The 12560-nt window shown below is 42.8% G+C and overlaps 1 protein-coding gene across 2 annotated transcripts in view; it reads left to right on the forward strand.

Moving 5' to 3' along the window:
* Positions 1 to 12560, forward strand: part of MTOR (mechanistic target of rapamycin kinase) — a 116198-nt gene that overhangs the window by 39356 nt on the left and 64282 nt on the right. For both annotated transcript variants that reach the window (XM_006196647.4, XM_072975402.1), the window contains exons 26-28: positions 3541 to 3683; positions 6968 to 7130; positions 7267 to 7412. In XM_006196647.4, coding sequence (XP_006196709.2) covers positions 3541 to 3683; positions 6968 to 7130; positions 7267 to 7412 — 452 coding nt within the window. The remainder of the gene's footprint in view (positions 1 to 3540; positions 3684 to 6967; positions 7131 to 7266; positions 7413 to 12560) is intronic.

The raw sequence follows: 12560 nt of genomic DNA on the forward strand, positions 1-12560 counted from the left end.
AAATGCTTGTTCTAATTCAAGCGGTCCAAATTCAGGCCTTGGTAGTTTGCATTTCCAGCCAGATCCCAGGTAATGCCGATGCCAGTGGTCCATGGACCACACTTTGAGTAGCGAGGCTTTAGATCTTTGCAGATAAGTACTGAATTCTCCAAGCTGACCAATGCCTAGGATATAACCGGCTTCTCTCTATGTGTGTCACCAGCCATCCACTTAAAAACAGGCAGTTTCAAAGCCTCTCTAATAGATACAAGCAGAATAATCATCTACTTCACTGACTTTTAAATAAATACAGCAGGTTGCTAATTTTCCCCATTTTGTCGTCAGTCATTAGTACTTCTGGTGACAGTGAGCAGGTCCGAGTTTGGACCTCAGTGCAGTGCTGTTCTCCTTTATTAGCAGCTGACCCAAGGCAGCTGCACTTGTAGCGGCAGATAGAGGTAAAAGAACTGGGCAGGGCTGGGTCCCAGCTGACTTGCTCTCTTCCTTTGGCGCAACCTCTGAGCATGTGCGTGTGCTCACACACAGCTTTGGAACACTGGTGTTTACTCCTGATGAGTCTTTTCCCACATAGACAGCTGTAAAGGGACCACTACTGAGAGACGTTTGATGATTTAAGATGGAAGTAAAATAGCCCTGGGTCGGGAGTGATGACGCTGCTCTCCCTCTGTGTTTTGTAACTGCTAGTCCAAGGCTTTAGGCGGGAAAAGGCCAGCAGTGACCGGGCGTTCTCGGGCAGCTGTTGAGGCCACCGTGCTGACACCTCACACTTGAGGGAGGGGCTGGACAAGGAGGCCAGATGCATGCTTCTTCCCAGATGTTTTCGGCCTGCCTAGGTTCAGAATGTCCTTCTAACCAGGCAGCTGTCCGCCCTGCTTTAGGTCTTTGTTCTCTCTATTTTAGGAAATTCCCCAGTGGTCTAGTTTGCTTCCAGGAAGTTTTGCTTTCTACCCAGGACTTGGAAAAATAAGCATAACTTTTGCCAAATGGAAAAAAGGAATCCCAGTTTGTCTCACCTGAGAGATCAGGTCAAGTTGAAAAACCCTAAGCAAAGTTCTCTACAGCTGACTCTCAGATCCATTTCATTGAAAAGTAAATTGTGCTTCCACATACTCATAAGATGCTAATTAGGGATTGCTATATTTGTCAGTTCTAAACAGCTTTCAAAATAGTTTTTGGTCACCTTGATCACCTTTCTATCAGCTGTGCTAATAGAGGATTCGCATGGTACAGAAAACATGAAGACCATCTTATGTGCACGTCTAGGATGCCTTCCAGGAGTCTCAGCAGCGTCACTGTCTTGTGATCATCTATTTGGGTGGACCTTCTAAATGAAGAAGCTGGCGTTCCGTCAGCATGCACCCGTGTCACCAGATGAGGCAGTCAGCAGTGGGCGGGTGGCAGGAGGAAACTGGCTGGCGTTTAAACAGTAGCTGTGAGACCCAGAGAATTGGGAGTTGCTTATGTTTTAAATTACAGAGCAGTAGGGAAAGGCCCATGTGAGGGACATAGCTTGCTTGATAGATTGTATACTTACTGGTTAAGCTGAACTTTTTTGAAAGACCTGTTTGCTACCGTTTATCACATTGTAACGATGACAGTGACAGTAACAACCACCACCATTTGTTGAGTTCTTCCCACGTGTCAGGCACTGTTGTGAGAACTTGACATGTATTGACTCATTTAATCTTCCCAATAACCCCACAAGTTAGGTGCTGTCATTACCATCCCTATTTTATGAATGTGGACATTGAGAAACTGAAAGGTTAAGTATTTTGCCCAATGTCAATTTGTAGATGGTGGAGCCAGGATATGACCTGGGTAGTGTGACTCCAGAGTCTCTTATCCACTGTGCTGAATGCCTTCACCTTATGCAGGCTCAGCCTCATGGCCTTAGAGGGCAGAAGACATTAGTAGTACTTCCTTGTTTATGTCCAGCTTTCAAATCCTTATAGTGTCGCTGTCCAGGGACCTGCTGTGTAGGGAGGAAGCTAGAAATCTGTGGATCAAAAAGGACTTGATGTTTCCATTTCTTTCAACAGAACAAGGTCTAAAAGTCAAGTCTTTGGTATCTAGTGTCACTCTTCTTTCTAGTTCAGGGGTGCTCATTGTAGGGTCAGTGAGAATCCTTCACATAAACTTTTAATTTGTCTCTTGTATCTTGTAGTATCTCTACTTCAGTTTTTGACATAAAATAATTGTTTATGTAATGTCACTCACTGGTAACTCACTAAAAGCTACAGCAGATTTCCATTTTATCCCAAGGAGATGATGGGTTGAGTCGTTGATGGCGAGGTGGTATATAGCCCATGGGGTCTCTTTCACTCCCTGGACCACTTCACGTGAGAACTTCTGCTCTAACTTATGTGAGTTTCCTAGTTTAGGGAGGATTGACATACCTGTTCTGCTGGAAAAATCATCCAAGAATATATTTTAAAAGTTAAAGATTTAGTAGTTAGGGCTGGGCCAATTCAAAGAGATGTCATTTTGATAATAATAGCAACCATTTTTGCTCATCTGTTCCAGCGAGGCCCTTCAAGTGCATTATCCTTAGATGAGGAGGACTGAGAATCAGATGCAGCCTACAAGTAACTTGCCCAGAGTGCTATCACAGCTGCGGCAGAGCCGGGGTTCCAACCAGGCGTTTCTAACTTCAGAGTAATAGGCACTCACACATAGAGTGCTAACTTTGTGCCAAGCATTGTTATAAATCTGTTACACGTATTAACTTAGTTCCCGTCTCACAGGGTGTTTTGAGGACTAACTGTTATCCACATGTTACAAATGAGGAAACTGAGGCGTGGAGAAGTTAAATAACTTTCCCAAGATCAGACACCCAGAAGGTTACATAACTGGGATTTGAACTCAAGCCTCTGAGCCCCACAGGGTGTGGCTGTTCCACTGCACTGCCCTGTGCATCTCCAGAGCCTGCGTCTTCCATCCACCTCCCTAAGCTGCCCCTGCTAGTAACTCCTGATGCTCGGAGAGCTCAGAGTTTTAAGGAGCGTTGGAGGGGATAAATTAAAAAGTAAAAATTCAATCTGTTCAACTCTTTCTGTCTCATTTCACAATAGTGTCAGGTGCTCAGGGCTCACTACCCACTTCATTGTCAAACGGTTAATGATGGTGTGAACCTGAGCCTTTCTGCTCTCCCTCTGTGACTGCTGTAAGATGCGCCAGTGCCCCAGTGCAGAGTGTCCAGGGCCCTTCACACGCTGCTGGGGGCCATTCGGCATTGTGGGGTGCATTCTGAGTGTGTCAGTCCCCATCCATTCTGGGTCTGTAGAACTATCTGCTTTGCAGATAGAGTCCAGCACAAATGAGGTGTAAAACAAGCTTTCACTGTATTGTGGAATAGTCCAGAGGTTGCTGCTTTTGCTTTATGGCTTTAATTAAATATTACTTTTGTATTTGTACTCGGGGAATTTTATCATGAGAGATATAATGTTATAAATCGAAGAAGAAGAAGAATCATTAGGCGAGGGCTCTTTACAACTGCCCCTTAGAACTGATGGTTTTCCATTGTCGCCTGTGGTGTTACAGGCCTGGGGAGCTGCCAGAAGGGTCTCCAAGGACGACTGGTTGGAGTGGCTGAGGCGGCTGAGCCTGGAGCTGCTGAAGGACTCTTCGTCACCCTCCCTGCGCTCGTGCTGGGCCTTAGCTCAGGCCTACAACCCCATGGCCAGGTACACTGTGTCAGGGCTCCCTTCTTCTGAGCCTCAGACTGAGATCTGGGGATCAGCACATAAAAAAATGATACATAGAGTTAGCTTTTAAACTAAAAATAGACTTACCATATGATCCAACAATCCCATTCCTGGACACATCCAGAAAAAACTCTTAACTTGAAAAGATAACATGCACCCCAATGTTCATAGCAGCACTATATACAATAGCCAAGACATGGAAACAACCTAAATATCCATCAACCGATGACTGGATAAAGAAGTTGTGGTATATTTATATACAGTGGAATACTACTCAGCCATAAAAAAGGATGAAATAGTGCCATTTGCAGCAACATGGACAGACCTAGAGATTATCATAAGTGAAGTAGGCCAGAAGGAGAAAGAAAAATACCATATGATATCACTTATATATGGAATCTAAAAAAAAAAGGACACAAATGAACTTATTTACAAAACAGAGATAGACTCACAGGTGTAGAAAACACACTTATGGTTACGGGGGTGGGGGCAAAGAGGTAGGGAGGGATAAATCTGGAGTTTGGCATTTGCATATACTACTATATATAAGAAAGATAAACAATAAGATCATACAGTATGCCACAGGGAACTATATTCAGTATCTTGTAATAACCTATACTGAAAAAGAATATGAAAAGGAACATACATATATATATATATATATATATATATATACGTATAACTGAATCACTGTGCTGCACACCAGAAACTAACACTATGTTGTAAATTGACTATACTTCAATTAAAAAATAAATTTAAAAAAAGAATTAGATTTTGTTAGCAGTAATAGTAAAAGGATATTTTTAATTTTGCTAACCTCTGGGGGAAAAGATAAAAAGCCAAATTTAACAAGTTCTTATTACAGGAAAAGCATCCATCTTAACCTTGCTAGTAGACCTTTCCTTAGTAGATTTAGGTCCAAATTTTTAATTACAAAGTCATTTATAACTCTGAAAACAACTATGTAATAGTTTAATATAACCTGTTTCTAATAATAATGATATTCTGATTATTTATTGCTACATTGCAAATACCCAAGACTTAGTGGTCTAAAATAACAGCAGTCTAAAATTATTTGTTTTGCTTGTGGATCTGCAGTTTGGGTAGGACTTGTAGGAACAGCTTGTCTCTGCTCCGCATGGTGTCAGCAGGAGTATTTGTCCAGGGGCTGTAGGATCCACTTTTAAGATGGCTCATTCATCCTCTCAGCAAGGGAGATTGACTATCGACTGGAAATTCAGCCCTGGCCAGGGACCTTGGTTCCTTTCCACACGGATTGCTCTGTGGGTTGCTCGGGCTTCGTCACAGGATACTGGCTAGATTCAAGAGCGAGTGTCCCCAGGGGAATGAGGCAGAAGTTCATGGTGTTTGTATGACCCAGCCTTGAAGGTCACATCGCATCACTTCTGCCCGACTCTGTTGTTGAAGGCAGTCACAGAGGCCCACTCCGGTTCGAGGGGAGATGTGGATGCCACCTTTTTATACGGGAGTAGAAAGATTCTGGAAGAGCATGTGGAGCAGGAGATAGTGCTGCAGCCATCCTTGGAAAATAGAATTTGCCATAAAAAAATAATGTAAACCTTAAACAGGGAATCTTAAATAGCCATTAAACATTTGGTTTAGAAAAAGTTTTAATGTGTGTAAAAGATTTATAGCATAAGGTAAGTGAATTAAATGAAATAACAAAATGGTGTAAATGCGATTTCAGCTATTAAAAATACATGTTCACAGGAGAAAGGTTAGAACATAACACAGCAGTGAGTATCTCTAAGTAGGAGGGTTTAAGGAGCAATTATTTTCTTTATTCTTTTCCCTATTTTCTAAATTTTTCTACAGTGGACAATTCTTATTTAAAATGAGGCATAAATGGTGATTTAATTAACAATTCTTCTCACTAACAAGAAGCAAAAAAAGTGAGGTATTCCACTCCATTTCACTTTTATCAGCACAGCTGGTTTGCTATTTCAAGTGTATTTAGCAAGAATAGCGATGGTCCCTGAGACTGTTGCTGGGATGCCGTGATTTGGTTCATCTAATTTCTTTCAAATATTTTTTAATGCTTTAAAAATAGTTCTAAGAACTTCTCTGTTTCCATAGTATTCAAATTCCATATGCTCAGCTGATGTAGCATACCTCTCTCCTGCTCTGAGTCACTTCTGAGCACACTGTCATCCAAAAGAGGCTTGTGATAAATATACACACGTGTGTCTATCCCTTTAGTGCCAGATATGTTCATTTGGGACCCAGCATGGTCTTGGACCTAGATCAGAAACCATATTTCTTAATTTACACAGGACTTCTTTTGGCCTTCATGTTACCCTTTGAATTTCAAATTCTGTTTTTCCCATCAGGTCCCAAAATTATATATACGTCAATCTGACTTAACCTTTTTAAACAGGTAATGAAAAGTAGATGTATAGGCATCAAATGCTTAAACTCACATTATATAGGCATATCCTGTAGTTTCCAACCCTCCTCTCCACACATTCACCAGAAGAGAGAGGGGAGGAGAGTTCAGATGTCACAGGTAGCAAATACGTCCAGCCGGGCGATGCGGCAGTGATTCTAGGTAGTTGCAGCAGCCCTACCCGGTCTTCCTAAGGCCGCAGCTGTTGCAGGTTTGGCTTAGAGGATCTTTTACGACTTACGGATTTGGATTCTGTTTTCTAATGCTGCTAGTTTCTTATGTTTATGACCATCTAGCCAAGGGTTCTGGTTATGTTTTGAAAAACAATAGCAGATGCTGCCTCTGGCGCTTCTGATCTTAGGACTTTGGACATGGCCTGAGAAGCATCATTTGAAGATTATTTTCTGAATCTGTTATGTCAGCTTCTATGTTAGAAGCCCCCTTTCTGTTCACCCGCTCCAATGAAGACAAATGATACGAAAAATGTGGAGACAAGTTTACTTTTCTCTGTTCTTTTTTTCCCCTTCCACCCACCCCACCCACAGGTCCCTGTACCTGCTTTCTAAAATACAGTAGTCACTAGCCATGTGTGGTTATTTTAATTTAATTAAAATTAATTAAAACTTAAAATTCAGTTCCTCAGTTACACTTATCACAGTTCAACTGCTCAGTGACCAATGGCTACCATATGGACAGGGAAGATACAGACCATTCCAGCAAGTTCTGTTGGACATTGCCGGCCTGGATAGCCGTAAGAAATGATGCCAGGAATAGGCTGATAGGTGCCACTCCATGGCACCAGGCAGAGGCAGCAGAGGCATATCCAAAGCTTATCTCTGTTCCCCTCTGCCTTCAGGGATCTCTTCAATGCTGCGTTCGTGTCCTGCTGGTCAGAGCTGAATGAAGACCAGCAGGATGAGCTCATCAGAAGCATCGAGTTGGCCCTCACCTCACAGGACATTGCTGAAGTCACACAGACTCTCTTAAACTTGGCTGAATTCATGGAACACAGTGACAAGGTGAGACTTGGCCCCCTTGTCCAGCTGGAGCCTGACAGGGCACCAGCTGGTGAGAGGGGAGAAGCTCCCGCACAGCCCAGTCTTGCCTGGGCCCCGTCCGCCACTTTCCTGTGCCGTGACTTCCACTCTCCTCTAGGGCCCGCTGCCACTGAGAGATGACAATGGCATTGTTCTGCTGGGTGAGAGGGCTGCCAAGTGCCGAGCATATGCCAAAGCGCTACACTACAAAGAACTGGAATTCCAGAAAGGCCCCACCCCTGCCATCCTAGAGTCTCTCATCAGGTAGGCTGTAAACCCTTTTTAATTGCTGCCTCCATCTGAGGTGGCCTCTCTTCTCCCACTGTCTGGTGCCAGTCCAGTGGAGTCACTTAGAGACTGCTGCTCTGAACTCTGCCATCGGGTCTGGCCAGCACGTTTAAGTGAGATGTGGTTGTAGGTGGCTTTCCCCAGTATTCTAACCATAATTGTCATTTCTGTTGACCCTGAGCACCTGGACTCCTGCTGTTTTCTAACCTGTGTGTGCTTGTCCCAATGAAATCAGCCTAGAAGCAATTCTGTGGCCAAAGCAGCCTAGGAAAGATAGATTTTATGTCTGGGTTAGATAGCGCTCTCTGGCTCAGCAGTCAGAACTGGTTTCTGTGCCTCAAAGACCACCCGAAGGCAGGGTGAGGTTTTACTGAATAAGTATGTTTGTGCCTGAGTCTTCCCCCTTGGAGTCCTGAGTATGAAAGGCAGAGCCAGGTCTGAGATTCGGTGGTGTTTTCCCCTGATTTGATTATGTTCTCTCCTAAGATGGTTTTGAGTCTTCTGGGTATGGAAAAAATATGTTGTTTAATAAATTCTTTGCAGTTTTGAAATTACAAGCAGCCTTAAATGTTAGCTCCATAGCTCTTAGAGAGCTGTTCACTTTCCCTAATGATTGTCAGAGATTATTAACTCCAGGATCTAATTATCCTCAAATGTTAACATGGTTGATTATTTCACTACAGATAGTTTAGGAAAAATCGCCCAGCTAATAAGTACCTCTTCTGTGGCTGAAACAATCTGCTGTGTGCAGTGCTTCCTTCATTTGAAAGGATAATCAAATAACCAAATTCTCTGCTAGCTCTGCTTTTGAGTAGATGCTAAAAAGTGTTCCTTGAAATTCTTTAAAAAGTGACCAAGAAGATAGAAATAGAATCATGTTTTTGCCCAAATAAATTAGACTTGGAGAGAACATTGATTTCTAAGATACCACATAGGATCAGTTATACACCTGCCATCCCGTAGGGTAGGCGTCAGTTTTAAATTAGGAACTGTAGAAGTGAAAACTGTCGTTTCTTCCCCCCATCTGTGGCCTGGGTGGTGCATTCTTGCTTCATAACTAATGGAAAACCCGGAGACTGAATATCGTAGCCTCAACATTAAATAGCTAGTTTTGCACATTAATTTCCTTGCTAACCTTTTTCTGTTTGATACCTCTCTGAAACCTCCCTCATCCCGCCCCCCATATTTTTTCCCCATATTTGAGACAGTCACAGAAGCATTAATGTTTATGCGGATTTGTAGTAGAGAGATACCACCAAAGGCCTGGAAAAGTATTCAAGAAGGTCATGTAACTTCTTAAAGCCAATATAATTGAAAATCAGTCCTCAGCATTCCTTGCAGGTTGACCTTGGCTTTTAAGAAAACAAACAAACAAAAACCTCTGGCCCCGGGTAGAGGCAGGGCCTCTAAGCTCTGAGGTTGATTCCTAGTATGATTCTGCCGGGCTTGGGGTTTTGCCTCCCTTCGGTTGGTTTCCTGTCTGTTCCCAACATCCATCTCTTTTGTTTCCATTTGGAGCTTTTCCCACTGACTTTGTGAAACTGCTTTTTCTAAGTGCCATTGCAGTGTTCTACCATCATTTTCACTGAAGACAGTTTTGAGAAACAGCCTTAGGCAAAGCTGCTTATTACCGAAGTGGCTCTCAGCACTAGCCCAGTCCTCTGGGTGAGCCTCGTGGACATTCCTCCCACGGCCCGTCCCTGGGCCGCTACGGTGATTTGGTCTTGGGGGCATTGCTGTTCAGTGAGAAACTGGGTTCCCTTCCTCACAGCGGCCACTGGAGAGCTCACAGTTCAATTCCTGGCCCACTTGTAACAAATTACAGACATTTTACCTGCTTTGTCTACTGCCCTCCACCCTCCTCCAATTTTATTTTTCCTATTCGTCTTTTCTCTTCACCATTTGTCTACTTTTTTTAAGTTTAGTATATACATTTGAGTCAACTGCGTTAAATCTTTTTGAAACAATCCAGTTAACCATACACAGAAACATCTTTGCACTGCTGATTCTTAGTTTTCATTTTTGTTGTAAAAAACTGTGCTGTGCTGACAACACTGTTCTCTTACTGCTGGATCAGTCTGTCTTCCTACCTGTTGGCACTTTTATCTGCCTGCTCCAGGACAAATCAGATCCACAGGTAATCCCCAAACAGAGCTAACAATGAGACAATTTAAACTATGCCCATCTCCTCAAGGTTCATATATCAGTAAGTAGTAACTGGGGAACTGAGAATTAAAAGGGTATTCGATTATTTGGAAGCACACATGCTCCTGTACACACACACACACACACACACACACACGTTTTACTTGCTGCAATAGCATTAGGGTAAGTTCTGGTGGCCTGCTAACTTAGTCCATCTGGGACACAGTAACAAATTATCATAGACTGGGTGGCTTGAACAAGAAACGTTTATTTCTCAGAGCTGGGAGAAGGATCTAGATGCTGAGAAGTCCAAGATCAGGGTGCTAGCATGGTTGGGTTCTGGTGAGACTCTGTGTTGCTAATTGCCAGCTTCTCTCTGTGTCTCCACATGGTGGATTGTAGAGAACAAGTTCTACAGGGTCTCTTTTATAAAGGCACTAATCCCATTCACAAGGGTTCCACCCTCATACCCAAAGGCTCTACCTCCAGATACCATCACACTGGGGATTAGGCTTCAACGTATGAATTTGGGGTGGGTTGGGGGTGGGCGGGTGGTGAGGGAGGGACATATTCCGTCCATAGCACCTGCTTTTCTTTCTCTGCTCTAAGTAGAACAGAGGGTCTGGTCAAACTGGATGCTTTCACTGTCTAACCACTGACATCCCATTGTAAGAAAATTTTCTGAATGAGACATCTACAAAATTGAAAATAAAAACTGGAGCCAGTACTTACTAGGTGGACGTGCAGCTCTAACAGCTGCCCATCGGGCCTGTTCTTTTTCACACCTTCCCTACCTCCTTCTTTCACATCTCTTGGAGGATATGGTCAGAACACAGTATTCTTTTACCTTCAGGAGCCACACTGGGCTCTCTCCCTTTGGTTCCTGATGGTTCTGTCCTCCTTAAGGTAGAGGCTGTGCTGTGCTCACATCTGAACCCGTGGGATCCATCATCAACCTGCCCCAAAAGAGATGCTGTAAAGGTGGTAGTTATGGGAGAATCTGCACCTCTGTAGGTGACGTGACTGGGATGTTCTGAGCTTCCTTTACACCTGCTCTCCCCCTCCCTCTGCCCTTCTCGCCGAGACGTCTTCCCAAAAGGGTAAAGTAAACCACAGATGCAAAATTAGAGCCGTAGTTTTTTTGTTTTTGTTTTTTTATGTTAACTTTTTTGACATTAACATTGTCCCCAAAAGTTTATACTTCAGTTATTCAATTATGTGTCTATAAAAATATAAGTAAATTTCAACAACTGTAGGTTTTGATTAATATAGATGCTTTCTCTCCCAACTTTACTGAGGAATAATTGACGAATATAGTTGTATATATTTAAAACGTACAACATGGTGATTTGATATACATTATGGAATGATTATTGAGATCGAGGTAATTAACACATCCATCACCTCACACAGCTAACTTTTGTGTGTGTGTGTAGTAAGAATACTTAAGGTCTACTCTCAGCAAATTTCAAATATACAAAACTGTATTATTGCAATTGCCGTGCTCTGCATTAGATCCTCAGAACTTATTCATCTTAAAACTGTAAGTTTGTGCCCTTTGACGTACATCTCCCCATTTCCCCATTCACCCATCCCCACATTCTCTGGCAACCACCCTTCTACTCTCTGTTTTTATGAAATCAGCTTTTCTTTCATGATTCCACATATACCATACAGTATATGTCTTTCTCTATCTTATTTCACTTAGCGTAATGCCATCTTGATTCATCCACATTGTCACAAATGGCAGAATTTCCTTCTTTATGGCTGAATAATATTCCATAACATGTACATTTTATTTATGTCTATACACATATGTATAATGTATGTATTTATGTATGTGTGTCACATTTTCTTTATCCATTCATCTTTCAAAGGACATGTTAGGTTGTTTCCATATCTCGGCTATGGTGAATAATGCTGCAGTGAACACGGAAGTGCAGATATCTCTTTGAGATAGTGATTTTGTTTCCTTTGAATACATACCCAGAAGTGGAGCTGCTGGATCATGTGGTGGTTCTGTTAGCAGTTTCTTGAGGAACCGCCAGACTGATATAGTAGCTCTGCCAGTTTATGTTCCCCCTAGTAGTGCACACAGGTTCCTTTTCTCCACTTCCTCACCAACACTTGTTATCTCTTATCTTTTCAATAATTGCCATCCTGCCAGTGTCGGATGGTATCTCATGTTTTGATTTGATTAGCATTTCCCTGATAATTAGTGATGTTGAACGTCTATTCCTGTCCCTATTGGCCTTTTGGATATCCTCTTTGGAAAAATGACTATTTGGGTCCTTTGCCCATTTTTGAATTGGATTATTTGCTTTTTTGCTATCAATTGTATAAGTTCTTGATATATTTTGGGTATCAACCCCTGATCAGGGATTATGGCCTGCAGATATTTTTCTCCCATTCTGTGGGTTGCCTTTTCAGTTTATTGACGGTTTCCTTTGCTGTGCAGAAGCTTCTTGGTTTGAGGCCGTCCCACTTGTTTATTTGTGCTTTTGTTGCCTAGAGCCACAGTTTTCAGTTGTGGGGCATGTAGCTGAGGAGAGAGAATGAGGAGCGACTTCTGCCGTAGGCATCTCGTGCTCTTCCCTCCCCTCATCTCTTCCTAACCCCCCATCTTTTTCTCCCCTCTCTGAGCAGTCCTGTGCCCACCGCTGAGCACTTAGGTCCCTTGCTGCCTTAGGATGTTTCTGTCTGACGGCCTGTCCCACGGGAAGCCCTTCTCCAGTCTGCTTCTTCTCTACTCACTTTATTTCTTTGAAAATCCTTGATTTAAGGACCTTGATTTAAGGTTAAGTAGGTTCCAAACAATCAAGGAACTCTAGGTACAAGAGAAAACAGTGAGTTAGAGAACTGTGCTTACCCTGCACTGACTGGTTCAAGGGAGTGGCGCTTTTCGGCAAGGAAAAGTGACCTCCCTAAAAGTCAGAATTATTTGACATCGGTTACGACTCAAGACATTTCCCCCCTGTG

The sequence above is a fragment of the Vicugna pacos genome, chromosome 13, assembly GCF_048564905.1.
Source record: "Vicugna pacos chromosome 13, VicPac4, whole genome shotgun sequence".
Classification (NCBI taxonomy): domain Eukaryota; kingdom Metazoa; phylum Chordata; class Mammalia; order Artiodactyla; family Camelidae; genus Vicugna; species Vicugna pacos.